The sequence below is a fragment of the Taeniopygia guttata genome, chromosome 11 (assembly GCF_048771995.1).
Source record: "Taeniopygia guttata chromosome 11, bTaeGut7.mat, whole genome shotgun sequence".
Taxonomy (NCBI): domain Eukaryota; kingdom Metazoa; phylum Chordata; class Aves; order Passeriformes; family Estrildidae; genus Taeniopygia; species Taeniopygia guttata.
In genome coordinates, this window is record NC_133036.1 from 9000172 (window position 1) to 9027299 (window position 27128).

At 43.9% G+C, this 27128-nt stretch overlaps 1 protein-coding gene and 1 long non-coding RNA gene across 3 annotated transcripts in view; one reads left to right on the forward strand and one right to left on the reverse strand.

The window, feature by feature from the left end:
• Window positions 1-1325: 1325 nt before the first annotated feature.
• Window positions 1326-17856, reverse strand: KCNG4 (potassium voltage-gated channel modifier subfamily G member 4). 2 transcript variants are annotated; one of them, XM_030282466.4, is made up of 3 exons: window positions 17436-17856; window positions 15812-16611; window positions 1326-3672 (listed from the first exon to the last, which is right to left on the reverse strand). In XM_030282466.4, the coding sequence occupies exons 2-3, from the start codon at window positions 16559-16561 to the stop codon at window positions 2887-2889; spliced, it is 1536 nt and encodes a 511-aa protein (XP_030138326.3). In that variant the 5' UTR covers window positions 16562-16611; window positions 17436-17856; the 3' UTR covers window positions 1326-2886. The 2 variants fall into 2 exon arrangements, with proteins under 2 accessions (XP_030138326.3, XP_072790439.1); XM_072934338.1 differs by lacking the exon at window positions 17436-17856 and having other exon boundaries at window positions 15812-17362.
• Window positions 10058-27128, forward strand: part of LOC121470575 (uncharacterized) — a 38257-nt gene continuing 21186 nt past the window's right edge. Inside the window, exon 1 of the long non-coding RNA XR_005981638.2 lies at window positions 10058-13279. This is a non-coding gene — a long non-coding RNA (uncharacterized lncRNA). The remainder of the gene's footprint in view (window positions 13280-27128) is intronic.

Here is a 27128-nt window from a genome sequence, read left to right on the forward strand (position 1 = left end):
AGGGAAATCAGCTGCCCTACCTGATTGTTGGTATGTCCAAAGTGTGTGTCAGTGGGAGAAGTGGTTTTTTAAAAGCTGCAGCAGTTCGGTGTCAGGATTTGTGTCCCAGCAGCCACCAGTGATCAGAAGCAAGCACTGAATTCAGCACTGCCAGGCCAGAGGGCAGAATCTCCAGAGAAACGCAGGTGGCATCACCCTGCACAGGACTCTGGAGAGGTTTGCCTTGTAGTCCAGACCAGGATTTTGTCTGATTTATCATCTCACTGGGCCTACTGTAGAGAATTACCAGAAAAAAAACCAAAAGAAAGTGAAAAATAAAAAATCAGATGAGCCTGTGTATAAACCAGCAGAAATTGCACTTTTAATGGGGCAAATGTAAATGCCTGTCATCTAAAGTCAACTTGTTCCTCTCATTGGAATATTCCCATGAATAATCCACTGCAGATTCTCTGATTTGAATCATAAGGTCAATAGCAAGATAAACCCAAGAGATTAATTCCAGTCACGCCATCCCAGTGGTGCCAGCAGCTGTGCTTTTCTCCACTTCAGCTGCGCAGGAGGGAGGGGAGCAGCTCAGCCCCCAAATGGATGCAGGAAGCTGCAGAACTCTGCAGGTGGCTGGTCTGGATGTGCAGTGGGAGATGGGGCAGTGCCCACACGTGTCCCCAGGCTCCCCATGGCACCAGGCTGGGCAGGAGGGGTGCCTGCCAAAATCTGGTGAATGCTCATTCACTGAGCTTTGCCCCACCACAAGGACATGGGGACCTTGGCAAGATTTAAGAAGTGGAGTAATGAAAGCTGGAAATCTGATTAAAAACTAATTTAGGCCTTGATTAATCTCAGTGCTTAAATAGATTCCCAAAATTCAGCGTGTCAGAGCCCTGTGGGGATGCAGAGGGCTCTCGCTGGGGCTGCCATGGGCCATGAACACACACACAGGTGCCTGTGCACACCTGGCCTCTGTGACCTGCATGGAATTCACTGAGCACCTTCACACCATCCAAAGGGTCACGTTGTACAAAACCATCCAGTCTGTCCTTAAAGCAGATTGTGACCTCTGCAAAGCCCTGTTGATTCCTTCTGACTGTACATGGGTATCCCAAAAAGGGACATCTTCCATTTCCACCAGAAAATCACTCCCACTGCCTCTCTGGCAATCATTCCCCTCATTCTTCACTATTTATACCTTTGGATACTTCTGAGCTATTGTCACATTTTCAAGAACTCTATTTTTTCTCTTTCTTCCAGAGAAACCATCACCATTCAACACAAAATATAACAAAATATAACACCGAGGCTGTTTGATATGATCAGTAAGCTTGGGCTTTTTTTTTTTTTTTTTTTTATTCCTCATTTTTATTTTAAATAATTATATTAAAAAGAAGTTTGAAGACTTTTGCTGTCTAGTATGATATGTTTACAGTCTGCAGACCACAACTGCATTTCAAGCAAATGCTCTTGCAAACAGTATATGTTTTATACAAAGCAGTGCAATTTGTCAGGTACAGATTGATCATCTGGCTGCAGGCAAACTTTGAAAGCTGTCACATACAGCGGTTTTATTTTAAGCTTGTTACTGGCTTTAAATACAGAATTTGGATTTGTGTCTGCATGCCTGGTGGATGAGCTGTGGTGTGTACCACACCACACTGGTGTGTAGCCCTGAAAGAATGTGTCCTAACGCCTGGCTCAGGATATTCATTGCAAGAACACTGGAAACTCAAAGGCAAATAAAATACCAAGTGTGTTTGTGCCAACAGAAGCTGGTTTGTCTGTTACTCATTCAGTGTTAGGTATTCAGCAAAATGCATGAGTGGTAGAGACAAAGTTTATTCTTAGTAGTCATAGAGAAGAATGAGCATTTATCAGTGAATAAACTCTGACTTTTTTACATTCTCCTAACTTCCAGCTCCATGGGGATTTTTTGGAGCTGGCTCTGTTGTGTTGGCTGCTGCTTATACCTATGCCAGGAGGGAGGATAGCACTGGAACCTATGCTGTTGCTTTGCTTCCTGTATTTTGCTGATGCACACATGTCCACGTTTCTGTCAGTGGTTTTGGGAACGGCCCAGGCCAGGTCCACATCCCTGTGTAGATGTGTTTGATGGGGTCTCCAGGCTCTGTTCCCCATGTAGATGTGTTTGATGGGGGTTTTCAGGCTCTGTTCCCCATGTAGATGTATTTGATGGGGGTTTCCAGGTCCAGGTCCCTGTGTAGATGTGTTTGATGTTGTCTCCAGGCTCAGGTCCCTATTACGGTGTGTTTGATGGGAGATACGAAGCCCAGTTCCCTTTGTAGATGTATTTGATGTGGTTTCCAGGCCCAGGTCCCTGTGTAGATGTATTTGGTGAGGGTTTCCAGGCTCGGTTCCCCCTGTAGATATGTTTGATGGGGTCTCCAGGCTCACATCCCTGTGTAGCTGTGTTTGATGTGGTCTCCAGGCTCAGGTCCCTGTCTAGTTGTATTTGATGGGGGTTTCCAGGCTCGGTTCCCCCTGTAGATGTGTCTGATGTGGTCTCCAGGCTCAGTTCCCCCTGTAGATGTATTTGATATGGTCTCCAGGCCCAGGTCTCTTTGTAGATGTATTTGGTGGGGGTCTCCAGGCTCAGTTCCCCCTGTAGATGTATTTGATGGGGTCTCCAGGTTCAGTTCCCTGTGTAGATCTCTTTGATGTGGTCTCCAGGCTCAGTTCCCTGTGTAGATGTGTTTGATGGGGTCTCCAGGTTCAGTTCCCTGTGTAGATCTCTTTGATGGGGTCTCCAGGCTCTGTTCCCCCTGTAGATGTATTTGATGGAGTCTCCAGGCTCAGGTCCCTGTGTAGATGTGTTTGATGGGGTCTCCAGGCTCAGTTCCCCCTGCAGCTGTGTTTGATGGCGTTTCCAGGCTCTCAGTTCCCTGTGTAGATGTATTTGATGGGGGAGGCCTGTCCCTCCAGGGTCAGGCTGTCCGTCTCGTTGAAGGTGTCGCTCTCCCCGGTGCGATTGGCACTCTTCGCCCGGCTCACCCGCGACTGCAGCCGCTCGTGCTCCTTGCGCAGCTCGGAGTAGGAGTGGGAGAAGGTGTGGAATATCGAGGTTGCGGGGAAGGACATGATGAGGATCCCGCTGAGGATGCTGCTGAGAGCCACCATCTGTCCCGGCACGCTCCGCGGCACCATGTCCCCGTAACCCACGGTGGTCATGGAGATGATGGCCCACCAGTACGAGGCGGGGATGCTGGTGAATTCCAGCACCCTGCCCGACTCGTTCTCGGCCAGGTACACCAGGGGGGAGAAGAGGGTGACGGCCACGCAGAGGAAGAGCAGCAGCAGCCCGAATTCCCGCGTGCACTTGCGCACGGTGAGGCCCAGGGTCTGCAGGCCCAGGGAGTGCCGGGCAAGGCGCATGACGTAGAGGATCCTCAAGGCACGTAAAACCCGTAGCACCAAGCCCACCTTCTCCAGGTACGTGTTGCTGCTCGGCCTGTCCTCCTCCTCGCTGGAGTCGTCCTCGGAGAAGATGAGGGAGGCGTAGTAAGGGGAAATGGCCAAGAAGTCAATGATGTTCAGGGGTCCTTTGAAGAACTGACACTTGCTCCTGGCCTGGATGAAGCGGAGGCAGAACTCCAGGGAGAACCAAGCCACGCAGATGGTTTCGATGACAAAGATGTAATAGCACTTCTGGGAACACTCGCCCTGCCACAAAACAGAGAGGGAAACAAAGGAACAGCCTGTGAACCAGCATCCAAAAACACTGAGGGAGAAGCAATATGGATCTGCCTGAGTCACTGGTAGCAAAAATAAACAAACCCCAGCTCACAGGTAGTGTGGCAGCTGTCCTTCATTTCCACAGAGAAAATTGAGCGCACAAAATAGCTGAACAAACAGATCTAACTTCCTCCCTCATTTCACTGTGTTGCTTCTTCCAACCTACTGGAATGAAACTCATCTATGTATAAAGTCCTAGCATGCAGGCTGTAAGCCCTGAATGCTGCAGACAGGTAGAAAAATTATAAATGAAAGGCCTCATGAAATCAGGCCTGCCTTATTAAATTAATCGCTGGCCTGTTTCTTCTAAATGCAGCTAAGTACTTTGCAAGTTCTCATGTGAAAACATCTTGAAAATGAGAATTCATTAACACAGAAATCTATTTCTAGGGTGAAAAACAAGTGCACCTGTATAAACAAGAAGATCTGTCCCATGAGAATCATTGAAGAAAATACGTAAACAATTCAAGAATAGAGAGATTTGATGGACAAGTAAAACACCTTTTACTAACCAATACAGTAATTGACAAGAAAGTTGTCAACAAATTAAAGTTGCCCACGAGGCCTGTAAAAACTGTATTAAATGAGTTGTGTGAATAAAAATTGAATTTTCCCACGTGAAGGAAATGGAGTCACGGCAGACTTTTTACAACACTGAATAACTCACAGTTTCTGCTTGGGAGTAACAAGTCTTTTTGTGTTATAGAATTGGCCAGTAGAGGTTCCCCCTCAGGAGTGAGTTATACCCTGCCCAACCCTCAGAACAATTTAGCTCTGTAGCACCATATGGGGATTTTTCCTTTCTGCAGAGTAAGCTGTCAAGTCCATATTTTACCCCTAAAAAGAAACACCACAGAAGCTGCTGAAGGCCTGGCTCTGCATGCAGGGTCAGGCTGTGGCTCCATTTGCAGTCAGGGCTGGAGCACATTGATGTTTGCAGAGCTGCTGACTGGGCTTGCTGAGATTGCCTGCAATCAGCAGTTGTGCTGTGCTGTGCAGTGCTCACTCCTTCTGAGCCCTGAATTATTTGTACAGGGCAGCCTAGACTCTGCACAAACCTGCCTCTGGTCACTCCAGTGATGGGGCCTCTGAATTATTCATTGCTCCCATCAAGATTTATTTCATTTTTTGTTAGCTGGGCTGAATTTCCAGTACATCTGTTATTTATTTGCCTTTAGACATTTGCAGGTGGCATTTCTTTCAGATCATCATGGGGTTTTCCCTGTTCCTTCCTTAGAAAATAGAAGAAAAGAGATTTTGTTTGCTGGAAGGTTTAACCATGAAGATCTAGGCTGTCTTTTGAACTGAGCCTGAAATTTCAAGGTGTAGCAATGTACAGACTGTTTGGGAGATTTTTAATTCTTGCCACCCTCAGTGACCTCAGTATTCCCTATGGAAATTTATATTTACTCAGTGAAGGCAATTTATGCTGTCAGCATAATGAGAACATGCTCATTGCCTTCACATTGGGATATGGATTTCATCCCAAGAGTTTGCATGTGAATGTTTTATATATTAAGAACATTTGTATATATTACAGAATGCACCTGACTTGATTTATATAGAATATCCCTATCTAATGTCAGTCTCTTCAAACATTCTTCATCCTTTTGAATACCTTGTTCAAAAGCAACAAATATTGAAATAAGAGAGGGTAGGGAAGGAAATATCAAGAATATCAAGGACCAAATCCAATTTCTGTTTCTCCCAGTAATTCTGAGCATTTTTAATCTCTGTGTTTTATGTTGCTCTCAGAACTGTTGTCCAAAGAACAGGCAGAGCACACTGACTTCAAAACTCTGCTCTCACCAAAACACTGAAGCTCCTGTGTCAGTGGGAGATTTCAATTTTTTTTTTTTTTGCCACCACATTCCTATTAATTACTTTCAGTACTGCCCAAATACCCTGATCCATGCAAGCCTTTTTTTGCCTAAATGTCAGATAAAGAAATCTCTGTGCCACAACAACTTCTGTACAATTCCTCTTTCTGAGCAAACCAGGCACATTTGGAAATCCTAGTGTTCAGCACCTGCCAACACAAACCACAACAAACTCCCTCCCCTGGCCTCACCATTAACTAGAGCAGAATTCTGGGGTTTTATTTCCAGATCTTTGAGTCACATTTTCACTGAGCCCCTTCTCCTCCTGCTGCAGTTTTGCTCACAGTGGAGTGGGAGCTCTAAAAGCTCCAAGCTGGGGTGGTGCTGACTGTGAGCAAGAGGGGAAGATGAGGTTTTATTTATAACTGACCACAGCATATTTTGGGAGGGTTTTTTCCACCAAACCATCTGCCATCAATCTCTACTCAACCTCTCACTGACTTTGATGGGAGAACAGTTATGACAGGGCCCAGCAGTGAGTATGTAACTCTTTACACTTTATTCATCCTGCAGATTTACTTTTCAACAATGCAAGAATTTGTCAGGATTTATGGAACTTGCCTCCAGCAGAAATTCTACACCCTATGATATAAATGTAATAAAACGAGTGCCTGGTATTGATCTTCTGTATGAAATGAGCATTTGGCTCAGCAATGAATGAAACAATAATTTGTGTGTAAAAAAATATATACTGAGCCTGGTATCTGAAATATTGAGTGGTTTCTTAGATTTATAAACTACCTCAAAGAAGCAAAGGATATTTTTCTAACTCCTCTACCACCAGAGATAGTCAAAAATTCAAGCTTCCTTTTGATTATCCCCCTCTGATGTGTAAGAGAGTCGTTTATTTTCCATGTTCTCTTATGTGCTGGACTTAAAGGTGTTACAGTGAGATTGCTCATTTTAGGATATTTCTGTTAAATTCTCTTTAAATAGGGAAAACCTTGCAGGTTCATAATAAACTAGAAGAAGAGAAGAAGAGCAGTACTGAGCCCAGGTAACCCAGTTCCCTCAACAGCCAGAGGAAACAGGTGCCCAAGGCAACTCTCCTGGCTCCTGTTTCCCACTCACAGAATCCCAGAATGGTTTGGATAGAAGGGACCTTAAACCCATCTTAAACCCTTAAACCAGCTTGCTCCATGCCCTGTCCAACCTGGCCTTGGATACTTTCAGGGATGGAGCAGCAAAAAAGCAATTTATTCACTAATTGTGAATTCCAGATAAATGTACTTGAGATATGCGCCACTCACAAGATAAAAAGAGATAAATTTTCCAGCCTCTTAGTTTGCCAGGAAACATTAATTAAAGTGTAATGACATCTAGGATAACAAAAATAATCAGATTCCAGGGTTATGCAGCACTAGCCTAACTTACAACAGGTATAAATCTCATCTAGGGAAAATAATATCTTTACATGCATCAATAATTTTAGTTATGGCCAGGAACACTGAATATGAATTTCCCCTGCAGACTGTATCTCTCATCTATCCATGCTTGTTTCCAGATGCTGCTCCCTTTTTTTTGTAGACAAGGAAAATCTTTATTATTATTGAATAACTGTATGACACCACCAAGGAACTCCTCTTGCTCCTTCAGGGTCTGCTCTGTGCTGATCCTTTGTGTCCCACCTGTCTGCCCTCCAAGACAATTGACAATTAAAATATGCTGTGGAAAACTTGTTCTGAATCATTGCCTGATCCACCAATGAGTTTCCTACTGCCAGAGATTTACCCCAATACCTTTTGCAGTGGGTATTTACCCTTTATTCCCTCTTAATCTGAAGTAGAATGGGGGAAGAAATCCTGTTATTTCCCTCATGTTGGGAGGGCAGTGCTGCAGCTGTGTGAGGATAAAATTGGATAGGTACCAACCTTCTGCCCTGGGTGTGATTGACTCTAAGTGGAAGTTTATTGGCAGCAATCTGAGCCTGTTTTCTGTGGTGTGTAATTTGGGGTTCCCCACAATCTATGAAAAGGAGTCTAGGAGGTAAAACAAGCAAAACTACAGCATTTCCTGTGATCTCCTTCATGTGCTTGCTAGGGAGCTCTGCTCAGGATGGTGTCAGTGATTCCAAGTGTTTCTTGATCTATTCCCAAGTTAAAAAGCCAAAGTTCAAATGATCTATTCCCAAGTTAAATAGCAAATGATCTATTGTGTCAAATGATCTATTCCCCAGTTAAATGGCAAATGATCTATTGTGTCAAATGATCTATTCCCCAGTTAAATGGCAAATGATCTATTGTGTCAAGTGATCTATTCCCAAGTTAAATAGTAGAAGTTCCTCCAATGCTTATAGAACACTTTGCTAACAAACACAGCTTGATCAGTGTCTGGATTATTTCAGAATCATGTCATATTTCCAGAGCTTTGGAGTGGAAATCAATATGTACCTCAGCACAAGGTATATGTGTAGCTTACACAGCACACTTGTGAGAAAGGAATCTCGTGTTATTTATGAAGCCAAGCTGATAGAAGTCCTTGAACCCAGCTAGAAGCCATGACTGAGCCCCTGTATGCAAACACTGCTATTTCCAGGGCATGTTTCTGGGAACCAGGTGGCTCATCATCATAAAGCAGATGAGCAATGGGCTGAAAGGATCCCAGCCCTGCTCCCAGCCAGCTCTGCCCGAGCTGCAGCAGTGATTGCTCCCGAGGAAAGGCTGCCCTGTGCTCAGCAACCCACACCTAATGGAGCCAGAACCAGGCAGGGAAGGAGCTCAGAGAGCTCTATCCTCTTGGAATCCTAGAGGAGCTTCCCCAAAAACAGGACCTGCACCTTCTCATCCCTCTGCAGTGGAAGGACAGGCTGCCAGAATGTCACTGTTCACACCAGGAGCTCCGTGGCTGATGCAAGGTCATGGTTCACATCTGCTAAATTTATCCTGGCAGGGGCAGGTTTTGTTTGGCACAGTCAAGCTGCTGCCCCGATCCTTCCTGTGATGCACACACTGCTCTGTGGACAGAGGCCAGCGTCCACCAGAGTGGCAGCAGATGGGATCAGCCTGTCCTGCAGCTCCCGAGCTGCCTTCTGCCAGCCTGTGCTGTCCAGCACTTATCCCAGCAGGACTGCTCTTCCTGCAGCCTGGCCCTTTGGCCAAAATCAGCCAAATCACCCTCTAGGTGCAGCATTTGGAAGTAAAACCAGCAGGAATTTCCCTCTCTAAGCCCAAGGTTGCCATTTCCTGTGTGGGGGGCTGTTTTCCAGCTTTTTGCATTTCTCAGTGACACCTGGGCAGTGCATCCTGGTCTAGAGCTTCTCCCTAAGCAATTCCCTTTGTGTGAAAAATACAAACTAATGGGATGGTGAAAAAACGAGCTTTGGTTCTTCCCCCAGACCCAAGGCAGTGGGAACAGAGGGGAGGCTGCAAGTCTAGAGAAGGTTTAGGAAGGAGCAGAGGCAGAGCAAGACCTGGGTGTAGGGAGCTGAGCTACCCAGCTGGCTCCAAGCTGTTCTTATCCCGTTGGCAGCAGGAAATGAGCAGCTACAGGGCAGAAATCCCTTTTGGCTGTGCAGTGATGGCTTGGTTAGGAAATGTGGTGCCAAGCTGTGTTCCCTGCATACCTGAGCTCCGGGATCCAGCTGCAGTGCTGCAGGTAGTGCTGAATCACTGCGGCCGCATTGACGCTGCTGTTTGAATAATTAAACCACGCTCTGCTGAATCAAATGATGGGGAGGGAGAGCTTGAAAACCCTGTGTTATGGATCACTTCAGCACCTGGATTTATGGTTTCAGCCTGATGCAATAAAATCAGAAGGTTACAGCCTGCTGAGAAAGAGACTTTAACCTGATTTAGGGAATGATGAGCTTGTTAAAGCAGTGCTGTGTATTCTGAGAACACAGTGAGTTCCCGCTTGTTCTACCTGATGGAAAAGAAGCCTGGACTTAGGAAAACAATTACTACAACTACAGCATTTGAGGAAACTAAACTGATACTGATACTGGTATTGTATTAATATGGACATTAGAAAGAACAGAGAAAGAAATTAATGCTCTGTGTCCAACAAATAATTATCCCCTCTGGGGTAGAAGTGTACCTAAAATAAAATGTTACAATTAACTTTTAAACTTTAGTCTGCAAACACTGTGACAGTCAGTCTGAAGAATCTGATTTTGATTTAAACCAGTTGGTGAGTCCGAAGTGTTGGTGTCAGCAGAAAGATGTGAAAAACAAACTTTTTCTTGTTTTTTCTAGTAAGGAATCTAACAGACAATTTTGTAACTGTGAAGAGCAGTATAGCCAAAATGACGAGGAATTTATCTAGACTAGGGAGGAAAACCTTCAACTGGCAGTTTTACTGCTGGTCAAAGCATTTTGCCTGGTACTGTTTCTTTGTTTCTTTTTTTCACTGGATTGTAAATTGTTCAGAGCAGAAATTCCTCCTTATTTTATATTATAAAATATTATATTAGTTATATTGTAACTCTGGAGTACAGGGCGTCCCGAATCTGTTTTAATCAAAGATACTGGTGCTAATGAGAGGTGCTGCCACTGTGGGAAGGAACTTGGAGGAGAAATTAGTTTCAGAGTTTCCCAGAGATGAAGTGCCTCTGTGAAAGGCAACACCCATCTTCCCAAAACGGGCATTTATTAAATTATTATCATTAAACACTCACCTGTGCTGAGCCCCTTGAGGACAGCCAGGTGAGGGGAGTGAACAGGCTTTTATAACTATTACAGCCCTGAAAGCAGCAGGAGGGGAAGAAATCCTGATTCCCAGCGAGGGCCATGTGCTGGCACACTGCACAGCTGTTGGTGCAGCGCCCAGTGCAGAACAGCTGGAACAGCTGGAACAGCTGGGGGTCCCCCCAGGATGGTGTGCAAAGCTCAGAGCCTCAGCACTGCTGGGACACAGCCAAGAGGGGGTGGACACAAGGCCAACAAATAATGTCTAATTGTGCTTTCTGAACACTTTGGCAAGCCAGGCAGGATCCAGGGTTTGTGCAGACGCTGATTTTGTGTGGCAGGGGGTGAGCTGGTGGCCAGCAGTGCCCACCCCTGCAGTGCCCTTTTGGCTGTGCAGAGCAGGGCTGCAGTGACAGGAACTTTATCAGAGCTGCACAGGACAGGGTCAGTGCTGAACTGTGCAGTTCTGGGGGTGGATGCCTGGGAAATGGTCACTGATCATGTGGAACTCTGAAATCAGGGTCTTAACGTGACGGTGCTATTTCCAGGCTCAAAGTTTCTGGCCTCAAAAAAGGGCAGATCCCATAAAACAATGATTCATAAATATATATCAAAGTCCCAGGCCTGACTATTCTGCTTTCTGCAGTTTAATGGCTTCTTATTTAACCTTTCTTCAATCATTACTCATTTAACTAATTCAGTCCGTGAAGCACATAAATATCTGGGTTTCACTGTGCTGGGTACACCCAGACCAGGAGGTTTTTGGTGCTCCAGTGAAGCACATTTTCCTACTTTCCTTGCTGATGAAAATGGTCAAAAAAAAATCAGAATTGCACTGGATGCTTGGACAATTTAAGAGAGGGATTGTCTGCAGAAAGTGACCTGATAAGAACCCAGAATAAAGTGCTTGAGCAGATGCAATAAAGCCAAAGCACATCCAGCTTTATTTTGTTCCAAGTATTTTCAAGTCATATGTATATTGCAGTATATTTATAGATGGGCATGTATTACACATATGCCTTTATAGTATTACACTTTAAATGAGCATTACATTTTCTTTCTCTTCACAGTAAGGCAAATAAATTAGGTTTTTCCCCCATAAAGTAAAATTATTCCAGTTTTAAAGAAAACCTGTTTCTTGGCACTTTCCCCCAGTGTGCAAGCCAAATATTCTTCAGCATCATACAGAAAAATTCAGCGACATCAAGCATTAAAAAACTAATCAGGGCCTCCAGAATAATGGTGTAGAATATAAAAAATAATTTAAAAATGGCTCTATATATTAAGTACTGGGTTCTTCTCATCTGTTCATGTTTTCTGGATTCTAAGTGCAACCAGAGACTAGAAACTTACTCTTTTAAAAGGAACTTGGCTTTCACATAATCAAATGATCTCAGGAAAAGAAGCTTTTTAAAAATGAGTATTCTGTGTTTCAGGATAAAACCTTCACATGAAACAACAGTGGCTGCAGCTTATGATGATTTTGTTTCATTAGGTCCTATAAAATACCTAAAGCAATTCCGAGCTTCTCAAGGTCAGTTAAGAGCAAACACAAGAATTAGAAGTAACAAGGTCAGGGAATGGAAATATCTGGGGGTTTTCTTCTCCCTGACCTTAATTTGCTGCCTCCCTTAAGGACAGACCTTGCTGTAGCCATTCTGCTGAGTCATTTCTCTGGAGGATGGCAATTTTAGGGACTCATTAAATGAAATATCTCATCCCAAGGGAAGTCCCAAGAGTACTTCAAAGTGTTCTCCCTCTCCAGGCCCTTCTGCAGTGGTTTTATCCCACAGTTGGCTGGTGTAATGATGTTTTTTTTCCTTTGGGTTGGATGTGCTGAGCAGTGGCTGTTTCAGTGACCCCTCTTAGATCCTGTAACTCTTATGTGGAACTGGACTTTTGGGGGGCTTTGATGGGACTTCTGTGCAGTCTCTAGTGGGATGATCTGAATTTCTTCATTTGAGGGTAATACTGGTGAATTTTGTCACTTCAGCTTTCCTATCCTGTATGCTTGGTCTCCAGCTCAGATTTGCAGTTCTCTCAGGCTGCCTGTTCAGATCAATAACAGATTTCCTCACCTCTAAATATGCCTTTTTTTCTATCCCTACATGCCTTGATTACTGCATGTTGATGATATTAAGTCTTCTTTTTTACCAGACGGTTTGAACTCCATAAAGAGCTGATACAAATATCATGGACAAGGATATATTTCCACTGGAAAATGTGATAATTCTGTTGTCTTATTCCTAACTAACATAACCTTGTTACTGATGACTCCTCTTTCCTTAGCCTCATAAATAATAAAACTTTTTGTATATTTATTTCATGGTCAGACTCAAACTTGAGCTCACCAGAGCTGTTCCTTTGCTACTCCACATTTCTCCTGAACTTTTTGCTCACCCTTCACCTGGGACTGCTCTCTCTGGGCTGCAATTCACATCGTGTCCATATATAATATAAACTTACAGAAACGTTTGGCTACATCTGGGTGGGTTTTTATGGCGTTTTGCACATTCTGGAGTGTGTCAGTTATAACAACTAAATAAAGGAGGATTTATTTCGTTGTCAGCTGCATCCCCTACTCCAAGCTCCCCCTCCCATCCCCTCTGCTGGCCCTGGCGATGGCTCTGCCCTCCCCCTGGTTGCCAGGGTGACTGGGTTTCCCTGATGCAGATGCTCTCTGCTGGCTCCCCGCCACCCCTCTCCCGGAGACAGAGCCGAGTTTTCCCTTTCCCTCGCATGCTGAGCACTCCTGGCTGCTCTCCTGCTGCTCTTTCCTCCTTTCTGAGCACACCTGGCTCAGCAGCTGCTCGCAGGACCAGGGATCTGTGTGCCTGCAGGGTGGGATCAGCAGCCTCTGAGCCAAGTGAGTGAAGTGGAAGTCACCTTGCATTATTTTTCCTTTTTTTTTTTTTTTTTCTTTTTGACTCTGATCCTTCTCGAGCTGGAGTCCAGCCAGTTTTCACTCTCTCAATGTGGCTGTGGTGAGGAGGAGGAACAGGACCCTAGAGTGGTACATATGCAGCAGAGGTAAAGCCTTTTTTGTCTGTTTTTCAGAATGGGTAGTATGGATAAATTCAATTTCCAGTGTTAATGACATTAGAAAAGGGATACTTGCAGTACTTTTGAGGACATTTACCTCAGAGCTTTTGCCAAGGTTTAACTCAGAATTGACTAAACCTCATGATAGGGCATCTTTGAATTCAGGTGTGGAATTTCAGGTTGTTCAGAAACTTTGGGAAGGAATTCGACTGTTTTCTGTCGCTGAGCAAACAGATATCAAATCAACTTTGTGCTCAGCCCTAAAAGCAAAAATTTCAGGTCCTGCATGCCTGTTTCAGGTTGCTGGTAAAGGTGACCCCATCATGGAATCATTCTCTGAGGTCAGTTCTGGGTTACAAATCAACGGAGAGTTGATTTTGCTACGTATGACTCAGCTGCAGCCAAGAAATCCTAATTTTAGTCAATTAACTTCATGGAGTTATTTGTCCAGCTCTAGTTAAAATGTTCTTTTGAGATCCCAGTAAGGAAATCTTAGTTGTTGCAGGTTAAGAATTTAGGGACGGAAAATTTAGGGATGCCAAAACTGCTTATTGATACTTCAGAGTCTCTGCTTTTCCACAAGGCATGAGTATTTCGTCTCATATATTCCCCTACATTCCCTGTGGCAGAACATCACATAATTCAAGGAACAGGACTTGTAATACTCTGTATTCTGGGGCACAATGACAAAGTGCATTAGGCTGGTGCTGTAAGTGTAAATTATGCAATATTTCCAAATGTTTGGACAAATGTGGTCCTTTCCTCAAGTTCATCCTTCATCCTCTCCCCTGCACTTTCAACAATCCATCTTTTGAGCTTGTTTCAATGCAGTTTGCTTGTTTTTAAAGTACTGGCATATATGCAAATCTCTAAGTAGTAATGTCATCCTTGTTTTATAAGAAATCCAGGAACTGCAGCTCCCAGACACACTTATAACCTTCAGCATGCTTTTCTTTCTAACTTAGTAATTTATTTTTTAAACACACAACCCCTTACATCCAGCAGAGCTCTGCTCATATGCTGATTCTTTTACATGGGACTTATTTATCAAAGCTTTTCCTGCAGTAGTTGGGAAATGAAGATAAAAAGCATCGAGCCACTTCCATTAACAAAGTTAGTAGGAAGCACTTGCTGGAGCAGAGTTTGTAATGTTTGTACATTGAGCTGGAAGAAGGATGTTCTATATTTAAAGTATTTCCTTGGAAGAAGCATTGGAACAGTGTTAACAGCTTTTGCTGTGATCAGTTTTCCCTTTTTTCAGCCAAAAAGTAATAGAATAGCTGAGGAAGGCTGCAAGAGCACCAGGCTTATTCCTGACAGGTTGGAGCCTTCCTGAGCAAACTGAAGTCAATATCCAAGGGGTTAAAATGGAAAAGGGAATGATCTTAGATTTCAGCCTCCTGTGCAGCACCCAGCTTTACTCAGACATCAAATATCAGCACATACTTTCATCATGACAAGGCTGCTTTGACCAGGAAGGTAGATACAGATTTTTATCTTGTGCACACCAGGCTGTGCTATAAATGTAAAAATGACTTTATTCATCAATATATGACACTCTGAGGAGTGTCTTGCCTTACAGCAGGGGTTGGGGCAGGGGGTTTATTTAACATAGATTTCCTCAGCACTTTTGGAAGGACAATTTGCAAATGAAGTGCAGGATTCATTACAGAGATTAGTCAAGGTTATTTGATGAAATCGGATGTTAACACATCCGAAATAACTTTGGGTTTTTACTTTTCTTCTGGTCTATTATTACAAAAATAAATCTTTTAAATGCTGAAATATCTGTAGTAATGTTATAGAGAAGATCCTTCGTGTGTGACACAGGCTTGATTTATTTGCCCTGAATTAATGTGGATGAGTTCTTTGAGAAGGGTTTAAATGCAGTTAGCAATTCAGATAGTGCTTGGTATTGCTCCTACAATATGTACATATATATGTGGAAAATACAGAATTCTCTTAGCATGGAATTATGATGTTTTGGAGGCACAGCTTTTATGTAGCAGTATGTACAAAAATACTTCATCTGCCTCTCATCCTTCAATCTTTATGCAACTACTGAAATGTAACATATAAAAATTAATGAGTATTTCTCCCTCTTTAAGCATCTGAAAGTTTTATCACAAGGGAAGATACCCAGCTGTTTTAAAAGTAAAGATGTCAGAGGAAAATATTTCTGTAGCTGATGTGTCCAAAGGAAAGATTGCCTGTAACTAGAGAGTGAAGCATCTTGAAAACTCCACAATGTCAGTTTGAGAGTCAGTGCTAACAAGTTAATCTTACACTGGCAGCTGCCTCTCAAGAAGGAAAAACCATCTATATTGAAGAGCTGAAATATCTGCTCTGTCCAAAAGCTTTCTTGTATTCTAGCTAAAAATCAGTATAATATTTGTTCCCATTATCCTTAACATGATATCACTTGAAAATGAGAGAACCAGTTTGAGCCATAGCTGCATTTTCTGTCCCAGACTGTGCCTTCAGCTCTGTGGTTAGACCAGTTAAGAAGGACTGACTTACCCTGTCTTCTTCAGCTCTTAAGTCTGGCATTGTGCTCACACAAAGGCTGACAGCTGTGGTGGCCACAAAGAGGATGGAGAGACAAGCAAAAACTTTGCCTGGCAGTCCTGACTGGGGATTTTCCACCATATCTCTGAGTCTGTTCATGAACTGCCCAAATCTGGTTTTCTCATCCAACACACATGAAGCCTCCTTGCTCCTCCGGAGCTCCTCTTCTTTGCGGATCTCGGCCAACTCCTGCAGCTTTTGGAACAGTTTCCGAAAGCAGCAGTTCTCCAGGTTGGATTCCTCAATGCCCCAGTACCTCAGCTCCTCCTGGAAAGACAAGGCACACATGTCTCTCAAGAGCATCAGCTTCCCCGCTGCTAGGAAGCTGACAATCATCCCGAAAGCGTTGGGGTTCCTGTCAAAGAAGAACTCGTGGGTGTCCTCATCGTAATCGTCACACAGCTGGATGATTTCTTCATAGCTGCTGCAAAGCTTTAGCTTGCTCAGTCTGGTCAGGGGAAACTCGTCTAAAGTACTCCAGGGCAGCAGGTATTTGATGCCTCCAACGTTGATCATGATCTCTGTCTTCAGGTCGGCTGCAGACACTTGGTCAGGGCGGTAAATCCTCCTGGCTCTCTGGTAATGGACCCCCTTGACAGAAGGGGTTTCCACGCAGATGGGAAGGAAGTGGCTCAAGGAACAGCAGGAGTTGTAGCTAATGTTGCTATAGTCTTGGTCGCTGCCTCTGGAGAGAATAGGCATCTCTAAGAGTTCTCACCGGGACATCCAGAGTGGCATCAGAGCAGGGGGATCTGTCAGCCAGAAGGTACAGGCAGGAGGAGAAAACATAGCAGAGGTTACTGCAAGGGAAAAGGTGTTTCCAGCCACTTTCCTCAATCAGGAAATCAATGTTTTGTAAGTAAAAGTCACCTCTGTGCTTCTCCCTGGAAGCTGCAGCCCGTGAATGAGCTTTGCTTTGCAGCCTCATTGGTTGTCTGGCAGCCCAGGCACGGAGCAGAGCCACAGCCTCATTCATAACTATCACCGAGGCTGGGGTGTCTGCAAATCCCAACGGGAGCACCTCGGGCTCTTCTCCGAGCAGCGCTGGCCACCGGTACATCCTTATTTTTGGATCCTTATTTTCCGCTCGTTGTCACTTCGCTTTCTTATTTCTATAAACCCCTAACCACACTCTAACTCAACTAAGCTGCTTAATAGTTATTAGCGAGAGTGGTCAATTACCTGCCGAGTTCTAATTGCTTTGACGGGACTGCTCAGATCGTGATTCCTCTGCCTCTCGCTGCACGCCCGTTCTGCCCTGCCTCGAGGGGGGATTGCGAGGATTAGCTGGGAGAGGTTTAAAAATGCCTTAAATTCTGTCTAAATGATGTCTGTTCTGATCAACCCGACCTCGTGCCACTGCGAATTAGTGAGGAGTTAGATGGGGACCTTTGCCCACCGCGGAGAAAACCAAGCAGAAAGTGTTTTTTCCAGCTTGGAGAATTGAAATTTAAATTCTCCTTTCAGAGACAAACCCCTAGTTTTTGCCCGCTGTCCCTAGAAATTAAAAAGCACTTTTTTTCACCGCAAGTTGGAGAAGTGCAAAGTGCAAGGAAAGTTTCCCGAAGTGACTTACCAGCGGAGCAGGGGCAGCGGGCGGAGCGGGGGTTCCCCGCAGGTGATGCTCACCTGCCGCACACGGAGCAGGGGCCGGCAGCAGCTCCCGGGGGCATCGTCCGCTTCTGGCTACATGGAAAATCCCTGGAGCACTCTGGAGCTCTTTCCTCTCCCTCCTTCTCCTCTTTCCTGGAAGGGGAAAGCAGCCGGGTGTGTTGATGTAGCATATGCTGTGCTAAGGGATCCTCCCAAAGGTGTCCTGAGCGGCAGCTCCTCTCCTGGGCTTTCCTGGTGGAAGATGCTGCAGGAGAGCTGGTGGATCCTGCCCTCTCCCTGTCCCTCCTCTCTTTCCCCCGGGACTGTCGATGTGGTCCTGGAAGAGGAGGGGAGAGGGAAGGGGGAAGGGCTTAGAAATAATCTCTCCAGCATCCCTCCGTGTATCCAGCAGGCAGCAGGCAGCAACTGGGTAAGAACATGGAGTACAAGTCCCCGGCTAATGAGGTTTGATAATCAGTAAATTCTGGCAAATCTACTTAATAGAACAATTTCAGTGTCTGTTAACTCCTTTCATCATAGTCATGCTACAGTCCCTTGGTCTGGGGAAACCACTTCAGTTTGTCAGCAGCAGTTTCCATGACCTGCATCCCTCTCGAAACTGGGATTTGCTCTTTAATACCCCTAAGATAGAAAGGGGAATTTGTAGGGTCCATGGATGCTGTGCCTCAGCATTCCTTTGGCTATGAGGGAAATGCTTTCCTCCCATAAAAGAAAGGGCCTCTGCCTGGTAAAGCAGAGCTCTCTTTTCCATATCTGCAGTGCTTTTCCAACAGCCAAGAACTTTTTCCTTTGCTCTTTACAGGTGACGGGAAATCAAACCTTACCATTATCTCACTTTGCCCATGCATGGCTGTAGGGGGCTGGGATTGCTGTAATGCTTTTTGGTTCTGCAGTTGGGATGGCACAGATTTCACACAGATTCTGTTTGCTTTCACACAAATTCTGTTTGCTTGGCCTCGGGCAGAGGGTCCAAGAAACCTGGGCTCAGGTTCTGTGGACAGGTACCCCTGTGGGGCTCCCCAAAAAGCCTTGGCTCATGGCTGTAGCCAGCATGGCTGAAGGCTCTGAGGTGAATCCTGTCTCCAGAGAAATGTGTGAATTTGTGGGATTTAAACGCTGTGGGAGTCCAGGACATCCCTCTGGCTGCCCTGGCTGGCTCCAGACCCTGGCAGGGGGCTCAGAGACCCTGGCACAAAGTCAAAAACACCTGTGGCTTCGATTTTAACCCATGGAAAAAACTGCCAACTCTGTATGAGGAATTACAAGCCACAAGGGTTTGAGTAGTGTGGTAGTTGAGTTAACACAGTGTGAAAAAGTAGAATTTTAGGGTTTTAAAGGAAGGGGTTCAAGGGGACAAGATGGAGGGATTTGGGTGTGTTCTGACCTTCTTCTTCTTCTTGCCCTCCATGTCGTGCTGTGATGGTGACACTTTTCTATTGGTTTAAGGTAGAGACACTGTCCAACATAAATGATAGATATTGGCACATTAATGTAAATATAGTACAGGTAGTTTTGAGTATAAAATGGTAGCACCACCCCAAGAGGGTGGGAGTGTGTCACAGACTGACCTGCTGGACAGACTGCAGCTTCTTGGGAAAGCATCTTATAGAGAAGGGAAAATAAACAACCTTGAGAAGCTGATCCTAAGCACTCTGACTTCTTCTTTGGCCGTGCAGGCTGGGAGAAAAAGACTTTTTACAATCTCAGGGTCACCTTGACCACCCGCCCCCGAGAAAATGTCACAAATGGGAGTGTGAAGGTTACCAGGAGAAGTGAGATGGGGACAAAGTGCAGGTGCTCCTCAGCCCTGTGAGGTGTGAGGAGCTGGTGAAGCCCTGAGCTGCTGCTCCTCAGCTTTTATCAGCGCTGAGCAAGGCTGTGGCACAGCCTAGGACAGGAAACCTTTGCTAATTGGGCTTTTGGGGCACATCTCTCCAGGCCCACGAGGTGTCCACAAGATTAACTTCTTATCAGGTTTCACCACTGGGGTTTTCACTCCAGCCCTAATTATGCCATCCACAGAGAAAGACCAGACAGATGCCTGAAGGCTACGGAGTTCTGGGAGCACAGCTCGGAATCACTTAAATCCTACCCCTTTGTGCAGGACTCGGCTTGCTCTGCCCATCAGTCTTTCTCATGGATTATTTCTGCGAAGAAAAAGTAAACCTATTCTAATTAACTTTGGATGGATTGTTTCACAAAAGGATAAAACCAATTAGCATTTCCTTCCCACCTTGTGAAGCCCTTACGTGGTGTTGTTAAAGGTTATTTTTCTGAAACCAGCTGACAAGAAGGTGAATAAATCCAAAGCAATGAGAAAACGCTGTGTGCAATTGAGTGATTTAAGTGCTACATTTATTTATCAAGAAATACATGTACTTTAAGTTTTCTTTTCTAAGACTGGGTACTTTAATATTTGTTTTATTGGGACCTGCAGCTGAGTCTGTAGCTAGACCAGGACCTCATTGCTGGCCAGAATCATACAAATATCTATCAGAGACAGAGGATGGATAGAAATATTTCTTTTTGGATTTGATTAATGGCAGATGAATGCACACAAAATAAAAATATCTGTGTCTGAGGAAGCCAGGTCCTGAACCCAGCTCTGAAGGATGCACCTCACCCCAGAGCTGTCCTGTCCTGGCCAGCCTCTGTTTCTGCCCTCCTGAATCCTTCTGCCACATCTGTAGGAGATCCTCCTCAGCACTGATATCTCCCTGCAGGTGGGAAAGGAAAATTCCTGGAAAATTCCTGGAAAATTCAGTACTAACATCTGCTGATGTGTTTTTTTCACTTTTAAAAAAAATTTCATCACTACTGCTGTAGTTTTCCTTTTAAATTCTCCATGCCCTTTTCAATATGAAGTTCATAATCCTTAATTTCTTTCTCTGTTCCCTGTTTCCCTCAAATTTCTGGAACTGCTCCCGCCTTGCTCTTTAGCCATCTGGTTATACCAGCTCCTTACACACCCTTTATGCCTTAAATGCAATTTCCATATGCTTGGCTGATTTGTGGGCATGGATGACATTCCTCTCTCCTCCTTGTTTCCCTCCTTTGGTAGCTTTGTCATTCTCCTGTGGTTTGGTTTAGTCCTTTGTTAGAATCCTGAATGCTGAGAATTTTAAACTTTCTGTGCTGAAGGGCACAAACCTACAAGAAAATACTATATTTGAGAAGACTTCCAAAATTGATTAGTAGCACTGGGATTACGGGTGTGGAGTTTGAACAGGGTGGAAAACTTAGAGTTTGGGGATTTAGAATATAGCAATATATATGGGGCAAGATGGAGGTTTTAGGGTCATGGCTGGTTGTTCTGAACCTTCTTCTCCATGGGTGGTATTTTGTAATTGGAAAGAAAAGTCCACAGTGCAGACTTTGAGTGATTGGTTATTGGGTTAAAAGTGAAAATAATTCAGGTGTCATTTCTTAACTGGATAGTTTAGCCTTAAAAGACCTTGTATGGGAAGATAGTTGGCCCTTTTGTAGCTTGTTAGTAGAATGCTGTAGAACTCAGGACTTGTAATATAGATTCAGACCTGAGTCTGAATATGAATTATCATCTGGAGAGCTTCAATCCCAGCCTTGACAGAGGTAGAAAAAGAAGCCAGGAACTGGCAGTGCCTCTCTCACCCCTGCTGTACAGCTGGAATAAGGTGCTGCTGCTGAGGAAGGAGCAGAAGGAGATGCTTGCCCTGAGCAAGCACCTCATAAACTGAGATGTTTATGAGGTTTATTTCTCATAAACTGAGAAATTTATGCAATGAAAGTTCCCCAGGCACGAGGTTGGAACCTCGTGGCTGTGATGGCACAACTAAAATTCAAACCCTGTCCCTGTGGCACACGCAGGAGAACCTGGCAGAGCTGTCCTTTGAAGGCAGCACATTTCCCCCCCAGGTTTCAGTAGTGAAAGCCCTCCCAGACTTGGATTCAGGGATTGGTAAGAGCTGATGCTGGTGGAGATGGCAAAGCTGGAGGTGTTCACTGTCACTTGCTCACCTGTGGCTTCACCTCTCCTGTTCTGCTCTCTGCAGCTGTGCCAGCATCCTGCAGAAAGAGCAGATACAGACAGAAAACAGAGATAGTTTTCTTTTTTCCACAGAGCACATAATAAAACTGTAGAATTTATGGGCACATGCTGCTGCAGTGGCCAAAACTGTAAAGTATTTAGAAAAGAACTGAGAAATTTATGCAATGAAGGTTCCCCAGGCAGATCCAATGTCTGGCACAGAAAGTCATCAACCCACCTATCCCTGGGCACCAGGGAGGTGTTTTAGCACAACCTGGATGCTTTTCCTGTTCTTTTTTTCCCCAATATTATTGATAGATGTTTTACAGGGGGCTGCTGGTGTGACTTTGTGTTTGTGCTGAGACACCTGAGGGCAGCCTGGGCTCTCTGAGGTTGGTGTTGCACCTTTGAGTTGATAATGCAATATTTACCTGACAAAATTTCTCTGTCAGAAGAGCCAAAAAGATCTGAATTATCTGGTTATACCCATATGTGCATGTATAGATACTCCAGACCAATGATGTCTGTTGATAATGGGCAATCTCACTCAGAAATGCTCTGTGCTTCCAGCCTCCCAACCATTCTGCAGGGAGCAGCTTGTAATTTAATAAAAGCACTGTTGTCAGTCCTCCTCCCTCCCCAAACAGGCTTTTTGTGATGCTTAAATATAATACCAAGATAATTGCTTTGCCTGGCATCTCTAACACAAGATGCATTTCAGGCTTTTAAAGTCAGGGGGAAAACAAAAGTGTAAATCAAAATAATTATTTAAGGAAATATGAATGCACTGGAAAAGAGGAGTGAAAAAATGAGGAAAAGAAATTAATTTTCAAAGCCTGCACTGTCCTCATTCATTGGCTTAGAAATCAGCCCAGTGCTGTGTCTTCAGTGGGTGCAATTTCATCACAAAATTATTTGATGCTGCTTCTTTTACTGATTGAGTAGACAGCCTGTTGTCTGTGGGCTCTCATTCTCTTTTAGGCCTCAGCCAACATATAGGCCTGGCCTTTCTCAGGTTCTTTATGTTTGTGCCATGTGAATGTTGGTGATAAATAAAAAAGAATTTTTTGGTTATTTGGAAAAAAAAAAAAAACAAATTACATGTGATTGAAAAGAGCATTTAAATACCCAAAAAATCATTTAAATGCTTCCATTGTGTTCACTGGTGGTTAGCACCTCTGGAATTAATTGGATTTAGATAGCTTTGTTACATGGAAATTCAGCCTCTTTTCAGATCCTTCTGTTACTCACTGGCCATAAAGAATAGCTTGGCCTCCTTTTCTCTGTTTAATTATGACATTACAAATTGCAAGGTAAACTTTAAGGATTGATGCCAACATTTTATTCAGTCCAGCAATGTTTGCTCCATGTTCCTGTTTATTCCCCCATAATTTGTTTTTATGTAGCAATAGAAATCCCCTCTCTTGCCAAATGCCTCGTTTGTATGAATAATTAAATTGACAGTAAAGCACCCGATCCACCTCTTCATTATTCAAGTCTTCCTAAGTTGCAGCATTATTGATTCCAGCAGAATGATGCTGCAAGGGCCCAGGAACATGTGGTAAATCAGGCTTTGGGTACCCTGGATTTGTTAAACATTTTATAAAATATTGCTGGTTCATCCCTGTCCTTGGAAACCCCAGCCATGATCCACGGTCCTGTGGCGCCACAAATTGTCTTGGAAGACTTGGGTCACATATCAGTGGCAGTGTTTTATTCTTTATTTCCTTCCTTGCCTTTTTAAAAGTTTCTTTTTTTCTCTGAAAACTCTGATGAAAGCTGGAAAGGGTCACATCTGAATCACCACTGAAGCAAATTAATTTGGGGCATTTCTTTGCTATCTAAATATAAAATAATGTTCATGACATGTGACACAGTCATTTCTGTGTTGTTTCTCTCCTCTCCATGCATGAACCTGTGTTCACAGCAACTTTGCTAAAGTTTCCTGAAGTTTTCTGTGCTCTTTTCCTCTGGGCTATCAAGAAAATGAAGTTTTCCCTCCATTTTCTCTCCGACTCCGCAGGCTCATTTGGACTGTGCATTTTGATGTTTCTCTCAGAGCTGAAAACATCTTGACAACACAAACTGTGAGGTAAAAACTACATTATTACCAAGTGCTTTTTATTTCAGTTCCAGAGCATTTCTGAATTACACCATTTTCATGACCGATATCAAGGGAATCATTTCAGTGGTGCAGCTCAGGATCACTGAAATTCCACAAATATCCAATATAGAGTACAGGATACAGCCACAGAGATAATAATTTCTCTTTCTGGTGACCCTCTACAGCCTGATACTTGACTGCTCTGAGGGCCAAGATTGGGGTTTTTACCATTTTCATGCATTTCTACAGCCAGAAACAGCAGACATGATTAAGACAGAAAAAGGTTTGGTTCAAAGAGAAGCTGTCTGAAGGGTGTCTGCACAGGGCCAGGTGACACAGAGATTGTCCCTGTGCCACCATGAGTTAGAGAAAATTACACCCATTTCAGGATTTGAAGAGGCAAATGGACAGAAAAAAGTTTTCATTTTCTAGGGAGAAAATCTGAAGAGATTCTAACCAGATGTTGCAAGTGCTCTGTTATAGATATCTCTATTTACCAGTACTGTTATTTTTTGAGCTCTCCCTGTACACACAGACACACACCTGACTTACAGCGCACACTGAAGTATCTGCCATTGGCTGGTGCAGAATTAAAAGGGAAAAAGTAATATTGTGGTCACAATCCAGCCGCCATTGTAAAATTCTCTCTTTGTCATCCCAGCCATATCACTGAGTATCTCTGTGCCTAGCTTTCCTAGTCATGAACCAAATAAATATAATTACTGTGGTCTTCTAAGAACTGTGCTTGTATAATACTGAAATATGACAGCAGACTCCCATTCAGGGAGAAAGGCAGGAGGTATTAAAAAGTTGTTTTTCAACAAATTCTGCTAGAGAAGACAGCTTTTTAACAGGTGGGTAAGTTACCAGAAAGACCGATTATTTAAAGTTATGTAGCTCAAGAATAAAACAAAGAAGTGCTTTCAGCTTTCAAACAGAAAGAGAAATAGTGTTAAAATTCCATTAGCTACTGTGACAAACTGCCAGATTAAAACATGAATTGCTAAGCAGGTGAGGTGGGTTTGAATACTGAATGCTGTTGATTTTTTTCCCCACTCCTGTTCTAATTTATTTCTCAAATCATTTAAAACTAGTGAAAGAAGGTCTGAGAATATTTTTTCCTTTTTTACTTTTCACTGGTGAGATTGATTTCTTCCTCTTGTTTTTCTTAATACCATACTTTTAAAATTACCATACAAATCCAGTTCTCCATTTATGATGCATTAAATGTAAAAAAAAAAATTATTCCAATTATGTTTCTTCCCAAGCCTAGAGACCTTGTGTTGAAAGCAATATGCATAAAACTCATTGTTGTGTATTTAGTACTGCGCTGTTGTTAAAAAGTACCCTTGAGCTCTTCTTAATAACTTGGCTGGTTCTCCTTGGGATCTGTATTTTAATCCATGAGATGTTAGCCTTGTAGAGGCTAAAATATAAAGATATTATCTGATATGTCAGTGTGGAGCTCTCAGAAGGAAAGCTGTGCTTGCAGTGCAGTCCCTGCAGAGCTGGGAGAGGTTCCCAGCTGAAGGGTGCTGCACTTTTCCCTTGCAGAGGGAAGGAGAGAGATTTTCCTCCCCATGTGAGTCCCTGCATCTGCTCTGGGGGTAATTCATGATGCTGACACCAAACATCTTTTAAAATCCCATCACCAGGGGAGGTATCAACCCCTATGCTCATCCCCCTCATCAGCCCTCCAGCCCGTCTGACTACCCTGGTGCTTTGCAGTTTTGTGTTTCAAAAGTGAATTCAGAGCTGGTTTGCTCGTTCCTCCCTCCAAAGTCTTTCCTTGTTTGTTTGGAATTCCCATTCCCCATCTGGGGACAGATCCCTCCCAGCACCCAGGGCTGCCAGCAGTACAATCCTGCAGCACTGCAGACCCAAAGGGTGGCTCGAGTTCCTGCTGTCAGTAATCCCACTTTTCCCTGATCCCTGGCTGCTTCATCACCTCTTCATGCAGAGGAGCTTTTGGACTGATTGAAGGCACTCTAGAGCTTGGCACGAGGATTAGGGACTTCAGGAAGGTCTAAGTGCTCCTTGTGAGCTTCCCTGCCCAAAGCTGCCATTGCCTCCTGCAAAGTGATCATTCTGCTCTCTCCATCTGTATTCCCCACCTCCTCTTACCCTACAAAGTCATGAGGGCTTATCAGCTGCAACTGCTAAAAGGGCAGGGAGGAAAAATAATCAGCAAATGTTTCATTCACCATAATCTAAAAATGGTGATGGCACTGAGTCAGCAAAGGTGGGACTGGGCAAGGAATGGATCTGTGAGTCATGTTTATAACCAGCTTTTGTTGTAATCACTACAAAGATGCATTAATTAATGATAAAATCAAGGGAAATGCCTGGCAGGATAGAGACAGAGAGATTAGAGAAGATGGAAGGCACTTGTAAACTCAGGCTGAACCTGAGGAAATGATTGTGTGTCCACTGTGGGGGATTAATCTAAAGCAAACCAGGCATGAAGTAGGAAGAGAGATGAATGCAATGAAAGGCAAGAGTCAGGAAAGCAGAAATGCTGTTTGGTTTTACAACATGTTAGGCTAGCATACAGCAAAACATAAAATGACTCCATTTGTTCAGTTTATTCCACCAAACAAATCAAACTATGTTTGTAGAGATCTTTGCAGAGAAGATGCAATGGATCATGGATTAAATGGGAGTACTGCTAAATTGTCACCTCCTGTGGCTTTGGATTTCATTGTTTGAAAGAGATTTGCAGAATTTGAAACAAATGGGGTTGACAAAGTCATTTAAAGACATGAAAGTTTTGTCTAATTAAGAAAAGGTAAAAGAACTTAGAAGATTATGAGTGACACCACCCATCTACAGCTGTCGAGTGGCTGTTAGCATGAAGGGAAAGGAAATCCTTCTCTCAATGTTTCAGGGAAGACCTCAGATTTCACGCTGAATTCTGAACTAGGCAACAGAAAATGTCTTAAATAATATGCCATGTAGAGTCCTGAACGAAAAGGAGTTTTTCCAGTGAAGTTGCTCTTCTCCCCAAAAGTTTTGTCCTCATCCAGTGCTGATTTGGATGAGTGTAAGCAGGAGAGGATGGGGTTTGAAAGGAGGGTTTTTCCCCTTGGCTTGAGTGAGGACAAGACACAGTGCTGCAAACTAAAAGCAACACCCCCTATTAAACACCCCTGTTAAACAGCACAAACAGCACCAGAGCATTTTCACATTCACTTCTCTCATTTGGCCTTTAAAACCTCTCACCTGGAGCTTAAATGACAGATCCTCCTGTTTCTGCAACGCTTTCTTCCTGGCCCCTTTCAATAATTTATATTCATCTACCCCTCACGCCTGGGCTCCTTTTCATTGCTCCTTTGATAAATAGCAAGACATGAAAGGTACAGGAGATGCTGAGATATGACCATGGCTCCAAACACTCCTGGTGTTGCAGGGAAATAACTTCATTACCACTCAGGCTCTTACTGCTTGCCTGGGAAATATCCAGGCAGTGCCTGAAGTGGAAATGTGTGGCAGCAAGAGAGGGAGAAAAGGGCTCCTTGTGTCTGCAGTATTTCTTCATGCATTCA